The sequence below is a fragment of the Delphinus delphis genome, chromosome 8 (genome assembly GCF_949987515.2).
Source record: "Delphinus delphis chromosome 8, mDelDel1.2, whole genome shotgun sequence".
NCBI classification, from domain to species: domain Eukaryota; kingdom Metazoa; phylum Chordata; class Mammalia; order Artiodactyla; family Delphinidae; genus Delphinus; species Delphinus delphis.
The window spans coordinates 31,342,417-31,358,126 of NC_082690.1; the positions used below are offsets into that span (position 1 = coordinate 31,342,417).

The 15,710-nt window shown below is 35.4% G+C and overlaps 1 protein-coding gene across 1 annotated transcript in view; it reads right to left on the minus strand.

Moving 5' to 3' along the window:
• The window catches only part of DYNC2H1 (dynein cytoplasmic 2 heavy chain 1), a 366,248-nt gene that overhangs the window by 126,532 nt on the left and 224,006 nt on the right, over window positions 1-15,710 (minus strand). Inside the window, exons 78-79 of the mRNA XM_060018033.1 lie at window positions 14,384-14,494; window positions 7,896-8,051 (exon numbers count right to left, since the gene is read on the minus strand). Coding sequence (XP_059874016.1) covers window positions 7,896-8,051; window positions 14,384-14,494 — 267 coding nt within the window. The remainder of the gene's footprint in view (window positions 1-7,895; window positions 8,052-14,383; window positions 14,495-15,710) is intronic.

Here is a 15,710-nt window from a genome sequence, read left to right on the forward strand (position 1 = left end):
ACATTTGACCCACAAAGCATTTATATTGTAACTAAATAAAATTATAAACCTACAGCTAATAGCTACTATGCTTGTATAAAAAGAACATTCAAAGACATTTATATGTGATAGAAAATAATATGAAATAATTAAAAATAATTTCTATAGGGCTTTCATCAACTATGACTAGTAATTAGTTTTATGCAATAAGTTCAAACTAAAATCTATTTAGACTTGAATAATATTCAGAAATATTGATACAAATTTAATTTATTCATTCATCATTCAAAAAAGATTTATTAAGTGCACATTATATGTCAGGCTCTGGGAATAAAAGAATGAGCAAAAGCATATATAATCCCTGTTTCCATGTAGCTTTCAGTCAAATGTCAGGGGAGGGGTGGATACAATCAATTACTCAAATACACATACAATTACAAACTGTAATATGTTTAAGGAAAAGAAACATATTTGGTATATATAAGAAAGAGCTCTGACCTAATATAAAAGATAAGGGAGTCACCCTGGTGGGGAAAGGGTAAGAAATGACAGAAAAACAAAAGTAGATAGATAGTTAGGACAATGAAATGAAAGAATTTTTGTATTGGATTGTAATGGAGGATGAAGATGCCAAAAAGAGAGATATTAAGAATGACTTCTAAGCTCATGGCTTATTCAAATTGATGTTGGCAACATTCACTCACAGGTGGAACACTGAAAGAATACAAGGTTTGGAAAGGGATAACATGAGATCAATGAACAAAGTGTTCAACAAAAACTTACTGAGTGTCTGCTATATACTTGGCACTGTTTTTGTCAATGAAAATATAGCAGTAAACAAAAGAGGCAAAAATCTGTGCTCTTGAGAAGCTAATGTTCTAGTACTTGGATCTAGAATATGTGCATCTTCAGTCATTTTTGAGACATCTAGCTAGATAGGTCAAATAAACAGTTGGATACATAAACCTAGATCTTAGTTGGTCTGAGTTGGATATAAAAATTTGGAGGTCACTAGCATTTAGATAGTTTTTTTTTTAATAATATTATAGATATTGTGAAAACAAAAAAGATTTCAGTTAACTATACCTAAGTTAAACTATACCTAAGAATTAAAAATCTGTAAGGGAGACACAGACCTTCAAGATGGCAGAGGAGTAAGACATGGAGATCACCTTCCTCCCCACAAATACATCAAAAATACATCTATATGTGAAACAACTCCTACAGAACACCTACAGAATGCTGGCAGAAGACCTCAGACTTCCCAAAAGGCAAAAAACTCCCCACATACCTGGGTAGAGTGAAGGAAAAAAGAAGAAACAGAGACAAAAGAATAGGGATGGGACCTGCACCTCTGAGAGGGAGCTGTGAAGGAGGAAAAGTTTCCACACCCTAGGGAGCCCCTTCCCTGGCAGACATGGGAGGTGGGCAGGGGAGAAGCTTTGGAGCCATGGAGGAGAGCACGGCAACAGGGGTGCAGAGGGCAAAGCAGAGAGATTCCTGCATAGAGGACTGGTGCTGACCACCACTCACCAGCCTGAGATGCTTATCTGCTAACCTGCCAGGGCAGGTGGGGGCTGGGAGCTGAGGCTTGTGCTTCAGAGGTCAGACCCCAGGGAGAGGACTGGGCTTGGCTGCATGAACACAGCCTGAGGGGGTTAGTGCGCCACAGCTAGCTGGGACGGTGTCCAGGAAAATGTCTGGACCTGCCAGAGAGGCAAGAGACTGTTGTTTTGGGGTGTGCAAGGAGAGGGGCTTCCTGCTCCAAGTGCCCACAGATGGCAGAGCACTGCCTAAGCAAGCCCGAGAGACGGGCATGAGTCGCGGCTATCATCTCAAACTGCAGAGGTGAGCAAGGACTGCTACTGCTGCCGCCACTGCCACCAAATATTCTGTGTGGAAGCGCAGGTCACTACCCACATACCCCCAGAAGCCTGTGCATCACGCCACTTCCAGGGTCCCATTATCCAGGGTCAACTTCCCTGGGAGAACACATGACGTGCCTCAGGCTGTTACAAAGTCACACAGGCCTCTACTGCTGCAGACACACCCCGCATTGCAATTGAGACTACCATACCCCTCCCTCTCCCCAGTCTGAGTGAGCAAGAGAGCCCTAATCAGACACTATTTTAACCCCCTCTTGTCTGGGCAGGGAACAGATGCCTAAGGCTGGCCTACACTCAGAGGCGGAGACAAAACCAAAGCTGAGCCCCAGGAGTTGTGCGAACAAAGAAGAGAAAGGGAAATTTCTTCATGCAGCCTTAGGAGCAGTGCATTAAATCCACGCAGTCAGCTTGGTAAACCCTGCCGGTGTGGAATACCTGAATAGACAATGAGTGTTCCCAAAACTGAGGGGGTGGACTTTGGGGGCAACTGTGAACTTGGGGTTTGCTTTCTGCATTTGATTCCTTTTTGGTTTCATGTTTATCTTAGTTTAGTTCTTAGTGTTTGTTTTCATTTGTGGGTTTGTTTATTCATTTAGTTGCTCTCTTCCTTTTTTTTGAAAGGAAATCAAGAAATCAGAAATCAAGACAGTATGGTACTGGCACAAAAACAGAAATATAGATCAATGGAACAAGACAGAAAGGCCAGAGATTAAACCCACGCACATATGGTCACCTTATTTTTGACAAAGGAGGTAAGAATATACAATGGAGAAAAGACAGCCTCTTCAATAAGTGGTGCTGGAAAAACTGGACAGTTACATGTGAAAGAATGAAATTAGAACACTCCCTAACACCATACACACAAAAAAACTCAAAATGGATTAAATACCTAAATGTAAGGCCAGACACTATAAAACTCTTAGAGGAAAACACAGGCAGAACCCTCTATGACATAAATCACAGCAAGATCCTTTTTGACCCACCTCCTAGAGAAATGGAAATAAAAAGAAAAATAAAGAAATGGGACCTAATGAAACTTAAAAGCTTTTACACAGCAAAGGAAACCATACACAAGATGAAAAGGCAGCCCTCAGAATGGGAGAAAATATTTGCAAATGAAGCAACTGACAAAGGATTAATCTCCAAAATATACAAGCAGCTCATGCAGCTCAATATCAAAAGAACAAACAATCCAGTCCAATAATGAGTGGAAGGCTTAAAGAGACATCTCTCCAAAGAAGATAAACAGATTGCCAACAGACACATGAAAGGATTCACAACATCACTAATCACTGGAGTAATGTAAGTCAAAACTACAATAAGTTATCACCTCACACCAGTGAGAATGGCCATCATTAAAAAATCTACACACCATAGATGCTGGAGAGCATGTGGAGGAAAGGGAACTCTCCTGCACTGTTGGAGGGAATGTAAATTGATACAGCCACTATGTAGAACAGTATGGAGGTTCCTTAAAATACTAAAAATAGAACTATCATATGAGCTAGCAATCCCACTACTGGGCATATACCCTGAGAAAACCATAATTCAAAAAGTGTCATGTAGCAAAATGTTCATTGCAGCGCTATTTACAATAGCCAGGACATGGAAGCAACCTAAGTGTCCATCAACAGATGAATGGATAAAGAAGACGTGGCACATATACACAATGGAACATTACTCAGCCAGAAAAAGGAATGAAACTGAGTTATTTGTAATGAGGTGGATGGACCTAGAGACTGTCATACAGAGTGAAGTAAGTCAGAAAGAGAAAAACAAATACCGTATGCTAACACATATATATGGAATCTAAAAAAAAAAAAAGAAAGAAAGAAAATGGTAAGAAGAACCTAGGGGCAAGATGGGAATAAAGATGCTGACCTACTAGAGAAAGGACTTGAGGATATGGGGAGGGGGAAGGGTAACCTGGGACAAAGTGAGAGAGTGGCATGGACATATATACACTACCAAAGGTAAAATAGATAGCTAGTGGGAAGCAGCCGCATAGCACAGGGAGATCAGCTTGGTGCTTTGTGACCACCTAGAGGGGTGGGATAGGGAGGGTGGGAGGGAGGGAGACGCAAGAGGGAAGAGATATGGGGATGTATGTGTATGTATAATTGATTCACTTTGCTATAAAGCAGAAACTGACACACCATTGTAAAGCAATTATACCCTAATAAACACGTTTAAAAAAAAAAAGAGAAAAAAAAAAGAAGATATGGCACATATATACAATGAAATATTACTCAGCCATAGAAAGAAATGAAATTGAGCTATTTGTAGTGAGGTGGATGGACTTAGAGTCTGTCATGCAGAGTGAAGTAAGTCAGAAAGAGAAAAACAAATATGTATGCTAACACATATATATGGAATCAAAAAAAAGAAAAAAGGTTCTAAGAACCTAGGGGTAGGACAGGAAAAAAGACACAGACGTAGAGAATGGACTTGAGGACAAGGGGAGGGGGAAGAGTAAGCTGGGACGAAGTGAGAAAGTAGCATTGACATATATACATTACCAAATGTAAAATAGATAGCTAGTGGGAAGCAGCTGCATAGCACAGGGAGATCAGCTCGGTGCCTTGTGACCACCTAGAGGGGTGGGATAGGGAGGTCGGGAGGGAGGCTCAAGAGGGAGGGGATATGGGGATATATGTATACATACAGCTGATTCACTTTGTTATACAGCAGAAACTAACACAACATTGTAAAGCAATTATACTCCAATAAAGATGTTAAGAGAAAAAAATGTGTAAGGGATACGTACCCATCAGCAGTTAACAAAGTTCTCATAACATTTTAAATAAACTTTCTACCAACTCAAAACAAAGTCTTATTAATAAAATTTCTTATATAACTCTATTAGATCGTATTTGTGAAGAAAAATGCTCATTTCAACATTTTAAAAATACCTTAAAAATTAATCAGTATTCATAAAACTCTCAAGACTGTTGCTATCAATATTACTTAATATAGCAACTTCCAACTAAAATACTAATTCTGAAATAAGAACTATACTCTGTAAAGCACAGTTACTGATATACTGCTAGATGATTAATGATTTTTTAAAAATATGGTACAAAAATTTGAATGGTAAGTTTTGTTATTCATATCACAATTCCTGACAGAAATTATGTTGTAAATTGTGGAGAGATTCTCAGTAGCCAATCAAATCCTATTTATCTGACATGGAAATCCAGGCACTGTGTAAAGTGCTCTTATGAATGAGATTAAGCCTGTTATAAAGGTACTCACAAACTAGTAAGAATAACACAATATCAAAGAATAACAAATATAAAACAAAACTGACATTACATCAAATGCAGTATTAGAGGTACAATATACATGTGTAAAATAGGGAAGTTAACACAGCACTGCAATGAAAAACAGCAAAGGAATAATCTTTTACTAACACAGGGAATGAAAACTAAGTTGAATTAACAGTGGATCTTTACTTCTCAAAGTTGGCCGTTAAAAAAAAAAAAGCAAAACCAAATAAGGAAAAGAAGTAAAATAGAGTTTGTGGAGTTCATATCCCTATGACATGACATCTAGCAATTAATGGCATTCAATATTTTGTCTGCTTTTACCTCTAAATTTATGATTTTTATCAGAGCAGAATGTTTTTTTAAATGACATTTTCAAATATTTTTGTGTGAAAATGAACTGCTATATCCTCTTTGTAGAGCATTTTGGTAATATTCATGAACTTTTAAAAATACACATATCTTTTGAAGCAAACATTCTACATTTAGGAATTGGCCACCATGAACAAGTGTTAAATGAGGCAATCATAGGGATATCCATTGCAATATTTTTTGTAATAGCAAAGATTAGAGAAAATATTTATGCCCATCTAACAATACAAACTGCCTAAAAATATTTATACGGATATCATGAATACAAATCATATTTTAAAATTAGGTGTTAAATAGGTACTAATATTTAAAAATCTCTAAAATGTATTGGTTAATAAAGCAAAGTACAGAACTGTATGTATAATGTGCTGCCATTTGAATTAAAAAGAACATATGTGTGCATATAAATGCATAAAATATATTTGTGTATTTATATAATATCTCTGAAGGACATCCAAGAAATGGTGAACAGTAGATGCCCTGGAAATACAAACTGAGTGGCAGGGGATAAGGAGGGAGGAGACTAAATCTTAATTTGCAAGCTTTTTCATAGCTTTTTAATTTATAATATGTGCATGTGTCACAATAAAAAATGAAAACTGGGCTTCCCTGGTGGCGCAGTGGTTGAGAGTCCGCCTGCCGATGCAGGGGACACGGGTTCGTGCCCCAGTCCGGGAAGATCCCACATGCCGTGGAGCGGCTGGGTCCATGAGCCATGGCCGCTGAGCCTGCGTGTCTGGAGCCTGTGCTCCGCAACGGGAGAGTCCACAACAGTGAGAGGCCCACGTACCACACACACACACAAAAAAAACAAACAAAAAACCCCCAAAAAACCAAAAAAAAACTAATTTTGTTTTTAAAATGTAAGTTTTGTTTTCTCATAAAAATGCATCACTATGACTATTCTTCATGTATGCATCAGGATTAACTGATACATTACCTAAGGATGAATGTCAGAGAAATTAGGGGCAAAGGCTTTAGAAGATGGTGAGCCTGCCCATTTCCAAGCTCAAGTTAATTACCATCGAGATTAACTGTCCTACTTTTGTAAAATAAAAATAATAAGCGTACCCTTTAATAAGTATAGTGTGTAAAATATATGAAACAAACATTGCTATTATTATTTACTATTTCATTGGTTTGACAAATATTTATTGATAGGCTATACCAGGCACTGTGTTAAGCACTTCTAAACATACACTATTTCATTTAATCCTCACAACAAAGGTAAATATGATCATTATTCACATTTTACAGTCAAGGGGATAAAGTAATTTACCTAAGGTCATACAGCAAGGAAATTCTAGAGTCAGGACTGAAACTCCAGAACCTATGCTCTTATTTTGATATGCAACTGAAATATAGAGAAAGGCTAAAAGGTGGGCAGATGGGGAGGGCAGTTTGAGGAAAGATTATCCCAAAAGAAGTAGACAAAGTTTAAAAAAAGAGGATAGTTTCCCATCCATTTAAAGATGGAAGAATGCTGAAATTTTTGCTAAGATAGGCATTTGGCAAGAAGATCAGAGCATGGTACCGGCTAGGACTGCCATGGCCATGAAAAACTGTGCTCTATTGGTGGTTTAAAAATAAAATCTAGAGCCTACGGTGAGAAAGCTTGATGGATTAAAAGACCATAAAGAAGTCCCATGTGACTGAGGTGTAGAGAACAGATAGAAAAAAAGGGGCCTGGGAAGAGGTTGAAAAGATAGGCAAATATTTCCTTCTGGATCATGGTAAGAAATGTGCATATTTTTTCCCAAGTACAGTGGAATTCCATTTGATGGGTGTTAAGCAGAGGAGTGAAAAAATCAAAATTACATATTAGAAAAATAATTCTGGCTGCTAAATGGAAAAAGCAGGTAGAAGAGTTGGAAAAGTAATTCAGGTGAGAGGTGATGAGGCTTGAAAAGAATAGTGAGGAGAAATGTACAGATTTGAATTACATTTTAGAAGTAGAATCAACAGGATTTAAACACAAGTTGAGTAGGGAAGAAAACCATACCAAGAACAACTCCTATGCTTCTAACTTAGGGAAGTAAACAGATATCAATGCCTATTATTGAGCAGAATATACTAAAGGAAAAAACAGGTATGGGAACTCGGTTTTTGAACATTTTTGAACTGGTGAGATATTAACCATAAAAATGATACCTAACAATGATGAATTATGATGGCTCACACATTGTTCTAAACACTTTAATTCAAAAACATGTGAACTAGATAACTATATACAGTCCAGAAGATTAACAGAGAAGATGGAATCAGAGATATAAATTTATAAATCATGAATCAAATTAAGAAGTAATCCTAGCTATTTATACTAAACTGTAAAAATATTCTAATATGAAAAAATGTACACCTTAGACTATATCCAAGACATGTTCTTACTTACCTGTGGAATGTAATTTCTTCTTTCTTGGCATGCAGCATGAAACCAAGCAAAACTGAAGAGAGCATGAGCTCGATGTATATTATCTTTTTTGCTAATTTGCTCAGAAGTCCAAGATTCGTAAGTACGCATTAAATTTTTCTTCAAACCTGGAGGTGACTAGAGAAAAAACAAACATATTGTTTAAAACATTACAAATAAAATAAATCAGTATTTAACATATTGAGAACATATTTTAAGGCAAAAACTTTTCACCATTACCAAGTTTGACTTAAACTATTTTATTTTATGTTACTTCAAAATGTACTAAAGAAGGTGTGGCACATATATACAATGGAATATTACTCAGCCATAAAAAGAAACGAAATTGAGTTATTTGTAGTGAGGTGGATGGGCCTAGAGTCTGTCATACAGAGTGAAGTAAGTCAGAAAAAGAAAAACAAATACCATATGCTAACACATATATATGGAATCTAAAAACAAACAAACAAACGAAAAGATTCTGAAGAACCTATGGGCAGGACAGGAATTAAGATGCAGACATAGAGAATGGACTTGAGGACACGGGGAGGGGGAAGGGTAAGCTGGGACAAAGTGAGAAAGTGGCATAGACTTATATATACTACCAAATGTAAAACAGATAGCTAGTGGGAAGCAGCCTCATAGCACAGAGAGATCAGCTCAGTGCTTTGTGACCACCTAGAGGGGTAGGATAGGGACGGTGGGAGGGAGACTCAAGAGGGAGGAGATACGGGGATATATGTATAGGTACAGCTGATTCACTTTGCTATAAAGCAGAAACTAACACACCACTGTAAAGCAATTATACTTCAATAAAGATGTTAAAAAAAACCGTACAAATATAAAACTAGCTTTAAACTCCTTATACCTAATAGCTCATCTCAATTATAAATCCAAAATAGGGCGCAGTGGTTGGGAGTCCACCTGCCGGTGCAGGGGACACGGGTTCGTGCCCCGGACCGGGAGGATCCCACATGCCGCGGAGCAGCTGGGCCCGTGGGCCATGGCCGCTGAGCCTGTGTGTCCAGAGCCTGTGCTCCGTAACGGGAGAGGCCACAACAGTGAGAGGCCCGCGTACCCCCCCCCCCAAAAAAAACCTACACAACCAACAATATTCAAAATAACCAAATAAGTTTTACATGATCATTGAGGTGTTTTACTGAAACAAAACCATCATTTACAGTACGAATTATGATACTGATTATTATCAGGCAGGTGTTTTTGACTTCAATACGCCAGTTCTTTCTCTCCAGTACTATATGAATTTCCATAAGGACTTCAAATTACTATTTACATGTAATGTCAACTAATCTTCCTTGAACATCAGTCCACTTTACTTAAGGTGGGTATTACCTGACATTGCTAGGCTTATAACACAAATTCAAACCCAGGAACCGAAATTGTACATTGGACTAGTACTAGTCAGAAAACACTTATCCACATGTCCAAAATCTGTTTATATTATCTTTTTTAATTATCAAAATGGAAGAAAAAAATTTTTGAATTCTTGGAGAAAGACCAAAATAAATCCATTTCAAAAGTTACCTTGTTTTATAGATAGCTAGTGGGAAGCAGCCGCATAGCACAGGGAGATCAGCTCAGTGCTTTGTGACCACCTGGAGGGGTGGGATAGGGAGGGTGGGAGGGAGGGAGATGCAAGAGGGAAGAGATATGGGAACATATGTATATGCATAACTGATTCACTTTGTTATAAAGCAGAAACCAACACACCATTGTAAAGCAATTATACTCCAATAAAGATTTTTTTTAAAAAAAACTTACTTTGTTTTAAAAGTATTTTTTTCCCTTCAAACTTGTTTCTAACATTAATGAAAAATTCAGAACAGTACTTTAAGAATGCCTGCCACAAAAAAATAATAATTTCCTTTGCAAACCTTTTCATTCTGTTTTCTCTTAAATAAAAACTTTTGTTTTATTAAAAGAAAAAGGGCCTAAGTATTTTTTTTTACTAAGTGCATTTCCAAATGTACACTTTTAAATGAAAATGTTTTGTTTATGAAACAGTTACCAAAATTTTTCATAGAACAGACAAAATTTTCTGAGCACTAAGGAAACTGAACAACCACTTAGGGTTTTTTGTTTTTTGTTTTTTGTTTTAAGACCCTATACTAAAGGTTATGCAAAATGAATAAATCATGTACAATTACAGAGAAAATCATTTACAAATAAAGATTATTAGAAAATGACAAAACAGAAACACTAGTATGTCAAGTTATGAGATAAGGTAAAATATATATTCAACTGAAAATTCAGACTTAAAATAATTTCAATATTAATTCAAGTTAATTAAATCAATTAAGCATTCAGCATAAGAAATCAGGAAGAATGAAATCCAGTACAAATTAAGGAAAACATAAGGAAGAAAAAATAATGAAAAGAGCAGGAAATTCAGTGAATAGAAAAGAATTAATAAGAAAAAGTAAATCACAAAGTATGACATTGGTTATTTGTGACAAATTTTTTTCTATTTTTTAATTTTATTTTTAAAATTTTTATTGGAGTATAGTTGATTTACAATGTTGTGTTAGTTTCTGCTGTACAGCAAAGTGGATCAGTTATACATATACATATATACACCCTTTTTTAGATTATTTTCCCATATATATGGGAAAAGAAGAGTTCCCTGTGCTATACAGTAGGCCTTCATTTGTTATCTATTTTATAATTCTATTTCTGCTTTGTAGATAAGTTCATTTGTACCTTTTCTTTAGATTCCACATATAAGTGATAACATATGATATTTGCCTTTCTCTGAAAATTACAGGACAGTATCAGTGATGAACATAGACATAAAACTCATCAACAAAATAATAACAAACCAAATCCAACAATACATTAAAAGGATATTACACCATGATCAAGTGGGATTCATCCCAGGATGCAAGGATTTTCAATATTCATGAATCAATCAATATGATACACCACATCAACAAACTGAAGAATAAAAACCATATAATCATCTCAAGAGATGCAGAAAAAGCTTTTGACAGAATTCAACACCAAATTATGATAAAAACTCTCCAGAAAGTGGGCATAGAGGGAACCTACCTCAACATAATAAAAGCCATATATGACAAACCCACAGCAAACATCATTCTCAATGGTGAAAAACTGAAAACATTTCCTCTAAGATCAGGAACAGGACAAAGATGTCTACTCTTACCACTATTATTCAACATAGTTTTGGAAGTCCTAGCCATGGCAATCAGAGAAGAAAAAGGAATAAAAGGATTCCAAATTGAAAAAGAAGTAAAACTGTCACTGTTTGCAGATGACATGATACTACAGTATACACAGAAAACACTAAAGTTGCTACCAGAAACTACTAGAGCTCATCAATGAATTTGGTAAAGTTGTGTGATACAAAATTAATACACAGAAAATCTCTTGCATTCCTATACACTAACAATGAAAGATCAGAAAGAGAAATTAAGGAAACATCCCATTTACCATCACATCCAAAATAAAATACCTAGAAATAAACCTACCTAAGGAGGGAAAAGACCTGTACTCAGAAAACTATAAGATACTGATGAAAGAAATCAAAGATGACACAAACAGATGGAGAGATATACCATATTCTTGGATTGGAGAAATCAATACTGTGAAAATGACTATACTATCCAAAGCAATCTACAGATTCAATGTAATATATTTTTAAAAACAACTCCAGCAACTCATCAAAAAGAGAAGAAACAAACAATAAAATGAAGATTCCACAATTTTTAAATACAATAAAACGTGTGTGTACATATGTGTACATATATATAGTAATAATTTTGAACATAATGAACTACACTATTTCCTGGAATTGTTAAAATCATTTACATTGATTTAAGAAATAGAAAAAAAATTCACCAGTAACTTAAATGAAACTGAAAATTTCCATAAAAATATAATCAAATTACTTCCTAAAAAAGGATACTGGAAGACGCTACACATTAAGTTAAAATTTTCAAGGAACAGTTCCCCTGATATATATTAACTCTTCATTTATTGAAATATTACTGTATTCTTCCTAAATGCCACATATTATATAATAAGTAAAAAAAAAGCAAGAAAAAACATAGCCCTTGCCTTCAGGGCTTGTACAATCCAGTTCTGCAATATAGTTTAGTAAAAGAGTATACTGAGAGAGTGGCTGGAGAAGTTCTCTCTTACTAGACATTATAATTGACATTTATTCAATTAATATATTTCCAAATATTAAATCATTTTTGCATTCCTTGGATTAATCCTTAGCTTTTTTTCTTCCCTACATGAGACTTAATGCCTTCAGATGGAAAATGGAAGTACTGATCTAAAATAAGAGGTAGTTATAAACACCAATAAGATATTTTTCATCAGACAAGAGATTATATAAGAGATTATATTCTACAAGTTGAGAGAAAATGCAAGCAGAATGTTTTAAACCAGTGTTTTAAAAGTTTTAATTCAGTTTCTTATTATTATTTCAGTTATGACTTGGACGAGTTCCACAATATCATTACAAACACATAGAGTTTTGGATGCATCAGGTTTGGGGAGGATCTGCCAAGCATTACACGTTAGAAGGATGGACTGATGGATAGATGTATGGATGAATGGATGGGTGAAGGGAACGAATGAACAAAAGAAGAAAACAAAGACTGAAAATCTAACTTAGCTATGTCAAAAAACAAATGATATGAAAACTGGATATCCATGTGCAAGAGTGAAGTTGGACCCTTACTTTACACCTAATACAAAAATTAACTCAAAATGCATTAAAGACCTAAACCTAAGACCTGAAACTAAAAATTCCTAGAAGAAAACAGGGGAAAAGGTTCATGACTTTGGATCTGGCAATGATTTTTTTGGATATGCCACTAAAAGCACAAGCAACAAAAGCAAAAACGGACAAATGAGACTACATCAAACTAAAAACATCTACGCAGCAAAGGAAACAATCAACACAGTTAAAAGGAACCCCTAATGGAATGAGAGAAAATATTTGTAAGCCGTATATCTGATAAAGGGTCAATATGAAGAATACATAAGAAATTAGTACAACTCAACAACAAAAAATCCAATTAAAAATGGGCAAAAGACTTGAATAGACATTTCTCCAGAGAAGACATACAAATAGCCAACAAGCATATACAAAGATGTTCAACATCACTAAATATAGAGAAATACAAATGAAAACCACAGTGAGATATCACCTCACACTGTTAGGACAGCCACTATTAAAAAAAATACAGGAGACAATAACAAGTGTTGGTAAGGATCAGAGAAATTGTGTGCTATTGGTGGGAATGTTAAATGGTATACCACAGTGGAACAGTATGGAAGTTCCTCAAAAAATTAAAAATAGAATTACCATATGATCCAGCAATCCCACTCTGGGTATATATCCAAAAAAACTGAAAATACGATCTTGAAGAGATATTTGCCCACCCATGTTCATTGCAACATTATTCATAATAGCCAAGAGGTAGAAAATCTAAATGTCCATGGGCTGATGAATGGATGAAGAAAATGTAGTACACACATATTAATGGGATATTATTCAGCCTTAAGAAAGAAGGAAATGCTGTCATATGCTACAACATGGATGAACCTTGAGGACATCATGCCAAATAAAATAAGCCAGTCACCAAAAGACAAATACTGCATGATTCCACTTATATGAGGGATATAAAGTAGTCAACTCACAGAAACAGAAAGTACAATGGTGGTTGCAAAGGGTGGAGGGAAAGAGAAATAGGGAGTTGCTCTTCAGTGGATACAGTCTCAGTTTTCTGAGATGAAAAAATTTTAGAGATCTGTTATACGACAAGGTACATATGGTTAACACTACTGTACTGTACATTTATAAATGGTTAAGATAGTAAATTTTACATTATGTCTTTTACTACAATAAAAAACAAAAAATTAATGATATTAAATAATATTTAAAAGAAAAATATAAATGTATTTTTACAAATATCATATTATTTATGTATATACTTCATCTAAATATACAAGTTTTTGAGTGCTTTTTGTCTACAGAGCTTTAGAAGGCATGCTAAATTATTGCACTTACATAATTAGTGATTCAAGTTTTTATTTTTTTCATAAATTTTATTTATTCATTTATTTATTTATGGCTGTGTTGGGTCTTTGTTGCTGCGCGTGGGCTTTCTCTAGTTGCGGCGAGTGGGGGCTACTCTTTGTTGCGGTGTGCAGGTTTCTCATTGCAGTGGCTTCTCTTGTTGCAGAGCACGGGCTCTAGGCACGTGGGCTTCAGTAGTTGTGGCACACGAACTCTGGTTGTGGCTCGCGGGCTCTAGAGCGCAGGCTCAGTAGTTGTGGTGCACAGGCCTAGTTGCTCTGTGGCATGTGGGATCTTCCCAGACCGGGGCTCGAACCCACGTGCCCTGCATTGGCGGATTCTTAACCACTGTGCCACCGGGGAAGCCCACGTTTCAAGTTTTAAATCTTCTTACCTCATATGTTATCTTCAAACTTGACTGTAATAAAACTGGAGTAAAGTTGGGATGAACTTCTGCAGTGAGCCAAAGACGAAAGGTATCTTTAGGTTGAAGAATATTCAATTCCTTGTTTATAAAAACAACAAGAATAAAAATCTACTTAAACATACAAATTTCCATTTTATAAATATATTATTAATAAGTACTTATCTTATTAAAATCTTTCCATGATATTCTGATATATTTCTTAATGTTCTGATTATATTTCCTCTAAATTTTCATCTTCTCTATTCCTAGCTTAGTGAAATAGCTAAGAACTTGGATCTAGAACTGGGCCAACTGGGTTGAAATCCAAATTCTGCCACTTATTTGCTGTGTGACCTTGGATTCTTTGACTTAAACTCTCTAAGCAAGGATAATAACCTACCCTCATAGGATTGTATAAAACACAGTGCCCAACACACAGTAAATACAAAATAAGTGTTAGCTATAGTCGTGATGCCTAAACTACGAGCCATCTTCAGGCCTTCAGGTTCTCACTTCTTCAAATCACACTTCCACAGAGTTATATTATAATATCAGTTCCTTTACAGTACAATTTTTAGTGTGTCTTATAGCCTATAATATCCAAAATTCACCATTCAAATTCACCTGCCTGTGCTGTACGCTTTAGTCACTTATTCGAATTTTTATCTCTTGTCTCTTTATTCATCATATTCTTTCTGCCTGTTATTCTCTTGTAACCTGACAAATTCTTACTCATCTGTCAAAATATAATTCAAGTATCATGTTCTGGGAGAATATCTTCTCCGACTCTTCACTACCACAATCCCAAGCAGATTAATCACTGATGGTATTTTGTAAATTCCTTTCTGCAGTATTCATTGTACGACTGTATAGTTATTAATGTGGTCTGTCTCTTCTAAACCAAGGTCCTCGAGAGCAAGTACAAATTTTATACGTAACCAGCACCTAGGACTATTCCTGGCTTTTTTCTGTACTCAGCAAGCACTTGTAAAATGAATGACTAAATGAATGAATGAATGACAAAAGAAATGTTGATAGCTCTAAAAGAGAGTGAAGTCTAAAAATTATCCTAATAAATACATCTAATACTAAAATTCATTATTATCAAGTGAAATGTAAAGATGGCAAAAAATGGCAAGAGAATTGCCATGAAAACATTTTGCGTCCTTAAAATTGTAAATTATAAAATGTTTCTATACCTAATAATAATTTTTAAATGTAAAATTGGAATAAAATTTTGCTTTGGGTTAGCATATTTTAAAAAAAGATTAAAAAAGCAATACATTTGTGATACAGTTGTATTTAAAATAAACAT